General features: G+C 43.6%; 1 protein-coding gene across 9 annotated transcripts in view; it reads right to left on the reverse strand.

The window, feature by feature from the left end:
* PPFIA3 (PTPRF interacting protein alpha 3) overlaps nucleotides 1-14,864 on the reverse strand; it is a 127,228-nt gene that overhangs the window by 51,238 nt on the left and 61,126 nt on the right. For 8 of the 9 annotated variants that reach the window (XM_069742282.1, XM_069742281.1, XM_069742283.1 and 5 more), the window contains exons 4-12: nucleotides 12,892-13,056; nucleotides 10,017-10,091; nucleotides 9,861-9,938; nucleotides 7,763-7,984; nucleotides 7,477-7,623; nucleotides 5,790-5,924; nucleotides 3,348-3,431; nucleotides 2,966-3,097; nucleotides 1,641-1,703 (exon numbers count right to left, since the gene is read on the reverse strand). In XM_069742282.1, coding sequence (XP_069598383.1) covers nucleotides 1,641-1,703; nucleotides 2,966-3,097; nucleotides 3,348-3,431; nucleotides 5,790-5,924; nucleotides 7,477-7,623; nucleotides 7,763-7,984; nucleotides 9,861-9,938; nucleotides 10,017-10,091; nucleotides 12,892-13,056 — 1,101 coding nt within the window. The remainder of the gene's footprint in view (nucleotides 1-1,640; nucleotides 1,704-2,965; nucleotides 3,098-3,347; nucleotides 3,432-5,789; nucleotides 5,925-7,476; nucleotides 7,624-7,762; nucleotides 7,985-9,860; nucleotides 9,939-10,016; nucleotides 10,092-12,891; nucleotides 13,057-14,864) is intronic. The other variant, XM_069742284.1, reaches the window with a different exon arrangement.

Consider the following 14,864-nt stretch of genomic DNA (forward strand, 5'->3'; position numbering starts at 1 on the left):
GTCTGACTCCAAACTCCACTATGGTGAAGACCAAAGAGCTGTCAAAGGACACCAGAAACAAAATTGTAGCCCTGCACCAGGCTGGGAAGACTGAATCTGCAATAGCCAACCAGCTTGGAGTGAAGAAATCAACAGTGGGAGCAATAATTAGAAAATGGAAGACATACAAGACCACTGATAATCTCCCTCGATCTGGGGCTCCACGCAAAATCCCACCCGTGGGGTCAGAATGATCACAAGAACGGTGAGCAAAAATCCCAGAACCACGCGGGGGGACCTAGTGAATGAACTGCAGAGAGCTGGGACCAATGTAACAAGGCCTACCATAAGTAACACACTACGCCACCATGGACTCAGATCCTGCAGTGCCAGACGTGTCCCACTGCTTAAGCCAGTACATGTCCGGGCCCGTCTGAAGTATGCTAGAGAGCATTTGGATGATCTAGAGGAGCTTTGGGAGAATGTCCTATGGTCTGATGAAACCAAACTGGAACTGTTTGGTAGAAACACAACTTGTCGTGTTTGGAGGAAAAAGAATATTGAGTTGCATCCATCAAACACCATACCTACTGTAAAGCATGGTGATGGAAACATCATGCTTTGGGGCTGTTTCTCTGCAAAGGGGCCAGGACGACTGATCCGGGTACATGAAAGAATGAATGGGGCCATGTATCGTGAGATTTTGAGTGCAAACCTCCTTCCATCAGCAAGGGCATTGAAGATGAAACGTGGATGGGTCTTTCAACATGACAATGATCCAAAGCACACCGCCAGGGCAACGAAGGAGTGGCTTCGTAAGAAGCATTTCAAGGTCCTGGAGTGGCCTAGCCAGTCTCCAGATCTCAACCCCTATAGAAAACCTTTGGAGGGAGTTGAAAGTCCGTGTTGCCAAGCAAAAAGCCAAAAACATCACTGCTCTAGAGGAGATCTGCATGGAGGAATGGGCCAACATACCAACAACAGTGTGTGGCAACCTTGTGAAGACTTACAGAAAACGTTTGACCTCTGTCATTGCCAACAAAGGATATATTACAAAGTATTGAGATGACATTTTGTTTCTGACCAAATACTTATTTTCCACCATAATATGCAAAAAAAATGTTAAAAAAACAGACAATGTGATTTTCTGGATTTTTTTTTCTCAGTTTGTCTCCCATAGTTGAGGTCTACCTATGATGTAAATAACAGACGCCTCTCATCTTTTTAAGTGGTGGAACTTGCACTATTGCTGACTGACTAAATACTTTTTTGCCCCACTGTATATTTTAGCGTTGCATTGAGACAGATACTAATTACTGCGTGATTTATATAAAAAATTTTTATTATTACAAGGAATTTTAATTTTTTTTGTGTATATTTTTTTTTATTGTTCACGCTTTATATCGATTTATCCAAGGTTATTAAACTTGTCTGGATACTTATATTTTTTTGTTATAGGTGTGCAATAAAAAAAATTACCTTTGTTAGATATAATTAGATTTTTTTTTTACATATCTGTAGGCTGTCATATGGGATCAGGAGACAGTCAGTCCGGGCATTGTGATCCATATACAGCATCAATATTTATTTTGGGTGTCCATACTAGGTATTATGGTCCTCTGCCTCTGAGGAGCACAGACACTTGCGCTGGTGGTACAAACCTTGTTGACCAGAAGCTCGTCCTGCAACTTCTTCATGTTAGCTATCTCTTCGGAGAGAGTGTTCTGAGAGGAAGCAAGCAAAAAGGAGAAGACAGTATATAGTGAGTATATAGCGAGTGGAGGAAACTCATAGTGAGGACAGCCTGGAGCGCTGGTTACTGAGACAGAAGGTGAGAGGTTAGTTGCAAATCAGCAAGGAACCCTTCTTGAGCACCCCCTCTTTACGCTTTTGTTTTTTTCCCCCTCTTCCCAGCACGCATTGCTCTTGGAACTGTCCAATGACTTTCCTGCTTTGAACCGAAACCCCACCTTATCTACATATTAGCAGACAGGAGAGCAGGAGCAAACAGAAAAACACTCCCACTTCCTGTAATCATGTTTCTCTGCTGCAAAAAACACTCCCACTTCCTGTAATCAGGTTTCTCTGCTGCAAAAAAACACTCCCACTTCCTGTAATCAGGTTTCTCTGCTGCAAAAAAACCCCACTCCCACTTCCTGTAATCAGGTTTCTCTGCTGCAAAAAACACTCCCACTTCCTGTAATCAGGTTTCTCTGCTGCAAAAAACACTCCCACTTCCTGTAATCAGGTTTCTCTGCTGCAAAAAACACTCCCACTTCCTGTAATCATGTTTCTCTGCTGCAAAAAACACTCATACTTCCTGTAATCAGGTTTCTCTGCTGCAAAAAACACTCCCACTTCCTGTAATCAGGTTTCTCTGCTGCAAAAAAACCCCACTCCCACTTCCTGTAATCAGGTTTCTCTGCTGCTGAAGAACAGTCATTGGACACCAATTTACACAGTCGGCACATCGGAGTGACTTTTCAGGCTGATAACATCATTTTGAGTAGGTATTATATGTTTTTATTTTGTTGGACTACTTTTTTTTTTTTTTAAACCGAATGTGTTCACTTAAAGGCCCAAACCTGCGGCAGTCTATGGCTTCAAACACAAGCTTAAAGGGGTTGTCTAGAATTAGCTGTTAGGCTTTTTGCCAGAAATAGCGCAACTACTGTCCATGACTGGTATTTGCTTTGCCACTCAAATCAATTCAGATGATCCACCAATAAAAAAAAAAAATATATATCAGAAGGACATTGAGGGGGGAGTATTGTAACAAGGATGACACTTTGGAGGTAAATCAGTTGTCAAGTTCACGGGCTCTGGACGCTTGAATATAAATCACAAGGTGCGAATATACAAGGTGTCTTGCTGCATCTGGCGGCTCCAAGCCTTTCCGCAGGCTCATGTCTGTCATAGGCTACAGCTAAGAAAAGAGAACATGATGAAAGCAGCCATCGGTCAACCTATGGTCTGGATGCATTACCTTCTCCTCCAGGGCTCCCATCCTCTCCTTAAGATGCAACTGGAGTCTTTCGTTAGATTCAGACAAGAGTTTATCGACAGTCTCCGAAAGACGTTTATTGTGTTCATCGTTCATTTTCTCCCTTTGACGGGCCTGGAAGAGACAGCAGATGTTCAGCATGCACAAGTAGGAGTGTGACCTCCAAACCCTGCTCCTCATGCGTTTTCTAAATGAAGCCTGTGTAGTCTATATGTACAAGCAGTTCTACATGTGACTTTAAACTCCTAAGTACAAATCTATAGAATGAATTGCAGAGTGATCACTGTGAATGAAGAATCTGAAAATCAAGTGGGGTATCTGCCCATGAGGAGCATGTTTATGTAGACCATAGAGTAGCACCTACCCTTTGTAGTTCCTGGTTCTTCTCTTCTAGTTGGGCTTCAAGTTGACGGAGCCGTTCTTCAAAGTTTCCATGTCTCTCCTCTGCCTGGTTATTAGGAAAAGAAAATGAATAGTAGTCAAAAGGGTTGTCTCGAAGTTCTGAATAGGATAGGGGGATGACTTACTGATCGCTGGTTGGGACTACCACCGATCTCAAGAAAAAGGGTCTGCAGACAAAAGTTATGCAGCTCTCCTTGCATTCCCTATGGGACTGTCGGAAACAGTAGAGCAACTTAATCGGCTTTGTCTGACAGTCCAATAGAGAAGTATTGGAGAATTGGTGCTCAAGGGCCTCAGTTCAAAATCATGAACAAGTTCCCAACTATTATGGTCCTTTAATTAATCTTCATTTATGGGCCAAAGAGACCTTCAGAGGCTGCAGGACCCAGGTACTGCCCCATTCAGACAAAGCTCAGTAAAATCTTGTTCTCTGGATTGGAGAGGATCCCAATACTAGGACCCTCAGTGCTCAGTAAGTTATCTCCTAGTCTTGCACCAAGATACCGAAGACCTCCCATTGGGACTGATCATCAATATCAGATCAGTAGAGGTCGGACACCAAGTGCCAATATTAGAACCCCTCGGATCTCAGTAAGTCATCTCCTAGTCTGGCATGGAGACACTGATGACCTCCCGTTGGCACTGGTCACTAATAGCAGATCAGTAGGTGTCCTACACCCAGTCCCACTAGTAGGACCTCTCAGTGCTCAGTAAGTTATCCCCTAGTCTGGCACTGAGATACTGATGACCTCCTGTTAGGACTGGTCATCAATATCAGATCAGCAGGGGTCCAACACACAGTACCCCCCACCTACTAGCCGATACCTAGCGGCAAGAAGTGCAAAGTGTTCGGAGGCAAAATACCGAGGCTCCATACAGTGTGTAGTGGCCATTCTTGGGTAGTGAGGCTCAGCTTCCACGCACTTTAATGGGAGCTGTAATACTCAAGACCAGCCATTACACATTGTGTTGAGCTGTGGTGCTCCATGGCACCACGGTATGACCAGATTTGTGGGGGTGTCGGGTGTTGGACCTCCACCGATCTGACCTTAGTGACAGGTCATCAATATCTTAGTCTTGGACAACCCTTTTAGTCTGTGCAAGGACCGCTATGCTGCTTCTTTACACTGGCCACACAAACTGGAGCAAAGTCAGAACAGACCGTCAAATTTGTTGTAATATGTATCTGAAAAAGATCGACATTAGAGGAATGGTAGAATCCAGGTTGACACGGAAGGACCCCTTTGTGTTATTGTGCACCCAAGTGAACCCCCATTTTCTCCTCAGGACAGTTTTTGTGGGAGATTTTCCTACTTAGTTGTTGGGGAGAAAAGACTTAGGGTAGTGACGGCGGGCGATTGGGTCATTATTTGACCTATGAGTTGGCCGTCACAAGGGAAGATAAGCTTGGGTAGCAGCTTGTCTGCCTCGGTAACAGTGTGTCATTGGGTTACGCAAATCCCATGTGACCCACTGTTGCAGTATAAAAGATGGTGTACTGGGGAAAGGGATTTGTCATCTTACCTGTCCCGCAGACTGGATCCTTTGCCTTCCCACCATCTTTCTTTTATATTAATGTGTTTTTTAAAATGTTGCTTCCTCACGTTTTTGTTAGACGGTAAGTTGCATCATTTTTATGAAATTTACAAACTGAAATATACTTTGCCAATCCAAGAATGCATGTTTATTTTGGGGTGAGGGTGTTACTACTACCTACCATCTAAAAAGTAAGGCCTAAGAATGGATTTTGGAGCCTCAAAAGAGATTTTCCATCTCCAAGATCCTATCTCAATATATAGTAGGTGTAATAATAATAACAGTTTTTGCAATTATCTCCAATTAGAAATGTAGTATAGTTTTTTCTGATTCGTTAGGTCTCTTTGCTCATGTGCAGGCATTGCAGGACCTTAGGTATCTATGGTTACGACCACTGATATAGTGACAGTTAGCTAGTTGCTATTGGTTGTAACCATGGATACCTAAGGTCCTGCAATTCCTGCACATGAGGAAAGAGACATAGCGAATCACAAAAACTATATAAAATTTCTAATTGGAGGTATTTGCTAATATTATTATTATGACACCTACTACATATTGGCATAAGATCTTGGAAATGGGATGCCGCAAGACAGAGGTCGGGCAACCCAACTCTAGGAATTAGATGCGTGTCACAGACTTGGGAGATGCAGGTCCAGAAACTTTGGTACAAGGATGGAAATCCCCTTTAAGCACCTTTTTATTCTTGCAACAATAATATATGCAATTAAGTGCCATTTATGAAATGATCCCGACTTGTAATCCAGGCAGCTAGCACAATGTAGGGGACTGAATAAGGAAGTTATGTGTCCTCTCACCGCTCACCCCCACTGTGAGCTCTGATTAGGCAGCATGTAAGTATAGATACCTTGCTGAGAGCCGCCACTCGCTGCGCCAGCTGGGCCTCAATCTCTGGTAAGGTCTCCGCCTTCTGAAGGGTCTGCTGCAGTTTCTGCTTGGCGTCTTCCAGCCACTCCTGCAGCTGCCGGTTCTTCTCTTCACTCTGCAAAGGGACGATACAAGTCAGCGCAAGCGAAAAAGGTCAATAACTAGCAGGACAAGGATGTGGGACTGTCAGCATCATAAGTCTAGACAGCTTTGTAGAGAACTTAGGTCATCATTTCTAATCCGCCATGCCTGTAATTTCAGCAGGCAGATCAATAGCACAGTGAAGACTCATGATGTAAAGGTCTGAATCTATGGCCAGTGACCTGGAACCCTGCATATAATCTAAGGCAATGTCCATAGCGGCCATTACAAAGTTCACTGACCTTCTAGATTGGTAGCAGGCCATCTACGGCCTTCCAAACTACATCCTCCCTCATACTTGCCTTTCAGACAAAGAACAAGAGGAATGGAGATGTAGGTGTCAAGTAGATGGGGAATAAAGGCTGTGCGTAGTACAAGAAATATGATGTCATATGACAAGTGTGATGTCATCAGTTATAAAATAGTTAGAAACTGGAGGTCAAAAGCAAGTGGTCTAAGAGGATGCTCATTAGTCTAATGTCGTCCGAACCCACCAAAACGTCAGGTTAGGTCAACACTCTAATATGTATTGGGAACCGACTAAAAAGGAAGGGTGCAGATGTCAAATCAAACATTTTGGACTTCTAAGATTTCAGACTGCCGATCATATTTTTCTCCAGGAGATAAGTCACCGACCGACATGTCAGCCTTTGGCTTTCTCATAGAGAACACCAGATCGCTCGGCCATACAAGCGCTCCTGTGAACGGGAGAGTCATCTCAGAGGGCTGTGGACCGAACGATGGCCAACAGCCATCTAATGTGGATCGGGGCCTTTACAAGCAAGTGACAATGTCCTTTATCTGCAATCGTAAGCAAACTAAACCTGGGGATACACATGAGATAACTGCTGGATGAATACTCGTTTGGCAGACAGCAATCTCGCCTGACACCCCCAATACACATGAATGCTTAAGCTCAGCAGATAGTTCCTTCTGCATTCAACAGGAAGAAAGGTGAAGCCACGGTAAGGGTTCCCATACAAATTAGACTAATACCGGATAAACCCACCAATAGATCTGGGTTCCACCAATGATCTAATGTGTATGGGGGTACTGGCCAATTGATGGTTGGGAGAGATGCAAATGTCCGACTTCGGATTGACAATCGCATTGTTCTCCCTGAGATAAGCCATCAACCCAAGTGTCAGTCGGCGGCTTTCTCATGAAGAACACAGAAGCACTTGGCCGAGTGGGCGATTCAGAGTACAGGAGAGACGACAGATTGCTGTCGACCAAAGCGTTGTTCGGCAGTCAGCAATCTAATGTGTATAGCCATCCTAAGACTCAACAAACAAGAAAATTGGGCATTAAAATTCCAACTTCCTGATAGTTCTCTATCTGAAAGATAATGTTGGGAGGCTCCCATATGCATCAGATGGTCAACTTTTATCTAATGTGAAGTTCCTGTACTCTTCTTATTTTTAGGGTGGCTCCTTCTATTAGAAAAATGACTGGCCCAACTATAGTGGGTCAGAGCTTTGGCCTAGGGTAGGAGCCATTGATTTCTAACTTCCGTCATACTTTACCTGTCGGTAGAGGGAGTCTTTACTGGCAAGCTCATTCTCTAACTTGTCATTGACATCATGGAGTGAAGTGGCCTCTCTCTGCGCACTCAGGTAGCGCTTCTCTAACGTGGTAATCCGCTCTTCCATATCTTCTCTTTGCGCCAGAGCCTGATAACAGAAAACAGAGCAGAATGAAAGGACTGAAAAACATGGTGCATAGACAAATATAACATGCAATCAATTGGCTTTTATGAAGAAATGCCAACACCATGAGTTGGGGAGCAAAGTATGACCCTCCTCTCCTTACCTCTTTGAGGTCGCGCTGCAGTTTGGAGCTGACCTCTTCGGATTTTATAAGATCTTTTTGTGCAGTGTTTAACTCTTCCTCCAGTTCGGCCATTTGGCGACACATCATGGTCAAGCGTTCCTTCAGCTGGCACAGCTCTAACCTTTGCTTCTCCAACATCTCCTCCAGCTCAGTTTCCCGTACTCCTCTGAGCTCATGGAGAGAGGAGCCATTCAAGATGGTCTGAAATGATTAAAAAAAATAAAAGGGATGCTCCAATTTGTTGCTTCCATGAATTACATATAATGCTGTGTGATATCAAAGCAACTGAATAAAAAGGTATAGGTAGTGGAATATTCCCAAAGAAGCTCTGCCTGCACTGGGCAACGTACAGAACATAAAGGCAAGATACCCCTTGGACCTACTCAAACAGATCGGTGAATGCCTCATTAGAGTTAGCTTCTGGAGACCACATTATTAAAAATGAGTCGGTCCCTTTGCAACAGCTTTTACTCTTCTGGGAAGTCTTTCTACAAGAATTTGGAGGAGTCTGTGGAAATTTTTGCCCCTTCATCCAGAAGAGCATTTCTGAGGTCAGATCCTGGCGTGAGAGGAGAGGCCAGGCTTACAGTCTCCATTCTAGTTCATCTCAAAGGTGTTGGGTGGGGTTGAGGTCCAGACTCTTAGCGACTGGTCTTGTTCTTCCCACCAAACTCCCTCAACTATGTCCACATGAACCTTGTGCACTGGGAATAGTCATCAGAAACTAAAAAAGGGCCTTCCCCAAACTGTCCCACAAAGCTAGAAGGTACAATTGTCCGCAATGTCTTCAGATGTAGCATTAAGACTTCCCTTCACTGGAACTAAGGAGCCTTATTTGACCCCTCATAACAAGCCCATGGCATTATCCCTCCTCCGCCAAACTGTACAGCGGACACAAAGCAGTCCGGGGGTAACGTTCTCCTGCCATTCTCCAATCCCAGACTCATCCACCAGACGTCAGATAGAAAAGTGTGATTTGTCACTGCACAGAACACGTCGCCTCCAGAGTCCAGAGGTAGTGGCTTTACAATACTCCATCTGACGTCCAGTTCCTCCTACTTCTCAATAATATCACTCACAGGTGATAGGGAAAATTTAGGAGGGAAAAAATGTCAAGAATGGACTAGTTACGCTGGTGACTCCTATTACAGGACAGCGCTGGTATCAGGGCGCTTTTTTTTTTTACCACCGACCAGTCAGTTGCATGTTAGTAGTGGCAGACGGCATGGTGGGGGTCTAGATGTTATACACCAGGAGGTGAGGAGCTGAATGTTATATACGGGGGAAGGGGGACGTGAGGACGGAGGTCGTACAGCGGGGTTGCGGAGGACCAGGAGTTATACATTGTAGTTCGGGGTCCGGAGGTTACACACCGGGGGCAGGATGCTATAGCACAGAGGGTAAAGGGCTGGCTGTTATGGCCCAGGGGGCAAGTGGCCGGATGTCACACTTTGGGGGGTGAAGGGCTGGATGTTACACCTCGGGGGGCAAGGGGCTGGATGTTACACCTCAGGGGGCAAGGGGCCTGATGTTACACCTCTGGGTTACACCTCAGTGAGTGAGGGGCCTGATGTTGCACCTCAGGGGGCAAGGGGCCTGATGTTACACCTCTGGGTTACACCTCAGTGGGTGAGGGGCCGGATGTTACACCTCGGGGGGCAAGGGGCCGGATGTTACACCTCAGGGGGCAAGGGGCCTGATGTTATACCTCGGGGTTACACCTCAGTGGGTGAGGGGCCAGATGTTACACCTCAGTGGGCGAGGGGCCAGATGTTACACCTTAGTGGGCGAAGGGCCAGATGTTACACCTGTGGGAGGGGGCGCCAGGGGCCGGATGTAACACCTCGGAGGGCGAGGGGCCAGATGTTATACACCGGAGACATTGGGACTGAATGATAAATCTGAATTTAATGATTAAGACGCTTGCCCCAGTACTTTTCTATGGTGACCACTTTTTCTTCTACCATTATTTAAGTGTAGTTATAACAGGACAGGTAATAACTCTATTCCCCTCCTATGCCGATATCATTCTTCAAATTCACATTTCCTTCTTAAAAAAAGGAAAAAAAATCCTTACAGAGCTCTGCGAGTCTCCCTCTTTGCCATCATCGATTCCTGACCTCCTCCTTGCAAGCTGTTCTCGCAGTGAAAGAGACTGGAAGAAGAAGAAGAGGCAGACATTATATCTCCTGTACCGGGATAATTTGATGATTAATGAACTGAAGATGCTTACCTCCTGACTGGACATTTCCAGCTCTTCCTCCAGCACCGCCACCCTTTCAAGGGCTACACGAAGGCGCTCTCGGACCTGTTCCATTAAAGAAAGAAAAATTGAGTTGCCAAATATACATATCGGGGTTATGTAGCTTGCACATTGCTAATTCGTGCATAAATAGTCACATTTTACAATATGAAATCTGAGCCTGACTAAAAGGAGCTTTGCCCATTTGCCGCCACCTAAATGTTCCCTCCCCTGCGGAGCGGCACTCGGGCATCTGACCTGTAGCTCCATTCTAGCAGGCATAAAAATTCCTTGGAGACCCGCATGGATCGCTAGATTTTCACCTATCCTGTAGATTGGTGAGAACATGTTTTCTTTGGAAAACCCCTTCAAATAAAATTACTACTTTAAGAAGAAAAATTTTCAACAAGAAAAGGGGAATTCAGGTCCTCCGGTGTTTTAACCTTTACCTGTCCATGAGAAGGAGCGATTTAATTAAAAGCAATATATTAAGAAATTACCTATTGTTTATAATGTAAGCGGCACACAGCGGAGATGGGCATTTTGTGCCCTGAACCAATAGCAGTGAGAACTATGGCTATACCTGAGGCTCTGAGCCAATAATCATGACAATGAGGCCTTATGTTTCACTAGTGGGAACCTGCGCTATGTGCGGCCCCCGAGCCATTGCCAGATACATATTAATTGGCAGGCTTTAAGGGGGTGAAATATTGATGGAGTTCCTTAATCCCGTGCTTCTAGGTGCTTGGAACCCGGTAGGCAGCAAACAACAAAGGGCGCTGTTGTGTACTCATCCCACTCTGCACATAAATTAATCCATTTTATGCCAATATAAATGCAATATATCCCATTGCAGAACCGGAAAGACCCGTCCTTGAAGGATAAAGTGTGCGTCCAATACATTTTTCACAGTGATTAATAATAATGAAAAAAAAATAAATCATGGACCGTAGAAAGCTTGGCTGCGGATATGCCAATATCCCTTTAAAGCAATAATAAACCCTTTAAAAAGAAAGTTCTTCAAATATGTATTTTTTTACCTAGAGTAAATGCCACCGTTCTCCTGAATCCGGCAATGTTTTTCTTTTGTTTCTACGCCTCTCCGATCCTGAGATAAAGCCCTTTCATCTCTATATGTTGGTCTTGTTTGACAAGGGGGCATAGCCCACAGACTCCTATAGAGAAGCTGTGGACCCTGCCCCCTTGACTAACAAAAATAGATGAACATACAGGAAAGAGGGGACCATATTTCAGAAATGTAGGGGCACAGGAATAACAAACAAACAAAAATTACCGTAATAAACCGGAAGATGCCCACAAAGAACTGTTAATGACCACACCCATTTGGTTAACAAAACTAGATTTATACACAAGGAAGACGGGGCATATCTCAGGAACGGAGAGGCGTAGAAACAAAAGAAAGACAGCGCCGGATTCAGAAGAACAGTGACATTTATACTCAGGTAAAGCCAAAATCATATTTCTGCAAGTCACAAATTCTGTTGAATATCCTAGCAATAGTTCAGCCTTTTTGGGCATACTTATTCCTAGTACTACATGGTGTGTTTTTTTTTTGGAAGCGTTAAAGAATGCACGGGAAAAATATAGAGTGAAATTTTGGACAGTGAAGTTATTGATAATGTTAAGGCAAATTTTCAAAAATCAATGTGTTAGGCAGAATTTACACATCCGCGTGTCACGGACCACGAGTCTCGGACCATCCACGGGATTCCAGACCCTAACTCTACAGCCTCAGAGGCATATACAAGACTGTCAAGTTTGGGTCAGGAGACACATGGACAGTCTATCCGTCGCGTTCCTTTCCTGGATCGCAACACTCGGATTTGTGAATGTGACCTTAAAAAAGTTGCACCACCTTCAAACGCCAATGCGGCCCATTAATATCACAAAGTAGGGTTCCCCGATCAAAACCCTCTATTGTGAGTAAGAGCATGTCATGCTAAAATTGTTCAGATCCTTCCATGAGGGGCCACAACGAGGTTTCTCTACAGAAAAACAATTTATCCTTGGTGGCTAAAAAAGCATGACCCATCATGATCAAATGATCACCGGGGGAACTTCATTTTTAAAAGGGACAACCTCCTGGACAGGGGTTTTTCTAAATGGGACAACCCCTTTGTGCTATACACCTTTTACTCTACAAATCAGAGGAGGTTTGAGAACATCCAAGTTTCATGCTAAACTTCTGAATCTTCCATGAGTTGCCACATCAAGCTTCCCCAGGAGTAAACAACTGATTGTTAGAGGTGATAGAACATTTTTCACTAATTTTTTATATATTTAATCTTAGCATCCTATCAAATTGCCACCGTTTTGCTGAATGTGGAACAGTTTTTCATTTTCTTCTGTGCCTCCTAGTTCCAAAGTTATGTCCCCTTTTCTGAAACTTGACTAACTGTGGGCGTGTGCTTTTTCTCCTCTGATGCTGACCAATCAAAACATGGCTACACCTACAGTGAAGTTTTGTGGGATACGCCCAGTAGATCAAAAGAAAAAATGTACTTCCTGATTACCGGGGGCATAACTTTAGAACAGAGGGACACAGAAGGAAAAGAAAAGCTGTTACGGAATTAGTGGAGCAGTGCCAATTTAAGGAGATACTTAGTTAAAATTGTTAAAAAAATCCCCTTTAAAGAAATCTGACCCTTCATGATCAATTGATCAACAGGGGTTCATCTTGGAAGAAGGGGTTGTCCGACTAGCATAGAAAGCCCTTTCATTCTGTATAATCTTCTTGCATTAATCTAATGATACTAAAAGGTCATATGTGTCTTTATTTCCCATTTAGGTATTGCCTGTTAATCTCATTATACCATTGTCATTAATACATCATGAGACATGTTACCTTTTCATCGAGAGCCTTGTGATGCTCAAAGAGGGACTTCAGAGCTTTTAACACTTCTACCTCGCTGGAGACCCCAGCAGGCGATTGTGCCTGTCTCTTCACCACGGTCATCCTCAGTGATCGCTCGTGCCGGGATACTAGGCACTCCAAGTGTTCCAACAAGAGCTGAGGAAGTGAAGAATACGAAGAGTCAGTTGAAGAGTAAATCAAAGCAGAAAATGAAGAAACAGGACATTAAAGGGGATCTTCATTGAATTTTTTAAATTTAAACGGTTTACCTCCTCCAATTGTCTCTGTTTCAAGGATCCTGGAACAGTTTTTCTTTTGTTTTGGTGTCCCTCCATTCTAAAGTTACGCCTCCCAGTAATAAGGATGTAAATTTCCCATTCAACCAAGAGTGTACCACAGAAGTTCTCAGTGGGCGTGGCCATGTTTTGATTGGCCCAAGTCAGAGGAGAAACAGCACACGCCCACAAAGAAGCTCTGTGTTACACACCCAGTTAATCAAAGTGAAAATGTATATCTTTATTACAGAGGGGCATAACTTTAGAATGGAGGGACACGGAAGAAAAAGAAAAACTGTTCCCGAATTAGTGGAACAGAAGGAATCAGAGGGGCTGCTCAATTTAAATTAAAAAAATCTAGTGAAAGCTTCCCTTTAACATGATTGAAGCCTGATCTATGCTGTAATATCTCACAATAGAGATTTTCTAATATCTAGTAATCATTTTATGCCAGAAGCCTGGCACTGCAATAACAGATTTTACCGAGTGAACAGTCTGTTCTGTACTTATTTGTACTCGAAGAAAATATAATCTCAGTAGACCAAACACTTTTTTATTAACCTCCTGCATGTCTGATATCAAAGACTAACAGCTTCACAATGCACCAAGGGATTATAGTTAATGGCTTCTGAAGGACGGCACCACAAGGGACGGCTAACAAAGACCTCAATATTTAACATGAATTTTTCCAACCCCCGCAGGTGTCACTGCCACCCAGGTCACTGCCGTTTTTCTAGTGTGAAAATTTGATTTCTAAGGTTATTACTTTCCTCACTTTCGAACTCTAAATAGGCTTTTTTTTTCTTTTAGGCCTTCGCAATTATCAAAAGTCTTTATGGTACATATATGTTCAAATAAGGGGGTCACAGGGCAACACAAACGATCACAAGTCATTTGCCCCTGACCCTACCTACATGTCTTACTGATCAAAACAGTCTGAAAAAAAAACAAAAAAAAACGGTCCTTGTGCCCATAACAACCAATCAGCGCTTATCTTTCATTTCATAAACTGCTCCAGCAAAATGTAAGCTGCACGGTGATTGGTTGCTAAATTTGCTAAATTGTGCGAGTTTTGTCAAACTGCTAAAATTTTATTCAGGTGTATCTGTTTTGAGGAAAGCTGAGCAATAACCCATCAGGCAATATTCACACAAGGTTTTTTTTCTGGTGGTCAAAAATGATGTGGAAATCACTTAAAATAACTATCATATGTGGCCTTTACTTGAATTTTTGTTTTTTTTGGGGGGGGAGCTAAAGCATTTTTGTTAACACCATCCTTTGCTTTTTCTTGTTTTGTTTAGGCAATTTTACTACAAATCTTTGAAATCTATTAAGCAACAAATGAAACACTAGTGTTCGAGATAAAAATGCCTCAAAAATTCTAATAAAAACACACAAAAAAATGCCCATGCTTTCCCTCGACGATCCGGATGATTTAGAGAACAGTCACATCAGAGACTGCTCTCCCCATCAGCTGGCTCACACTGAACTTTCTCACTCAGCAAGAGGTGCCATAAGTGAGGTCACCAGGGTTCATCAGCTTTGAACTCCAGTGAACTTTATCACGGCAGCTCAGCGCTAGACACTGGAAGAGCGATTAGGCTCCTGTGTCAGTGAGCTCTTGCTCGTGTGCCTAGCGGTTGCATCACTGATGTAACAGCTAACCAAATCATCCGGATCGTCGTGGGA

Source organism: Ranitomeya imitator, chromosome 10 (genome assembly GCF_032444005.1).
Source record: "Ranitomeya imitator isolate aRanImi1 chromosome 10, aRanImi1.pri, whole genome shotgun sequence".
In the NCBI taxonomy this organism is placed as follows: domain Eukaryota; kingdom Metazoa; phylum Chordata; class Amphibia; order Anura; family Dendrobatidae; genus Ranitomeya; species Ranitomeya imitator.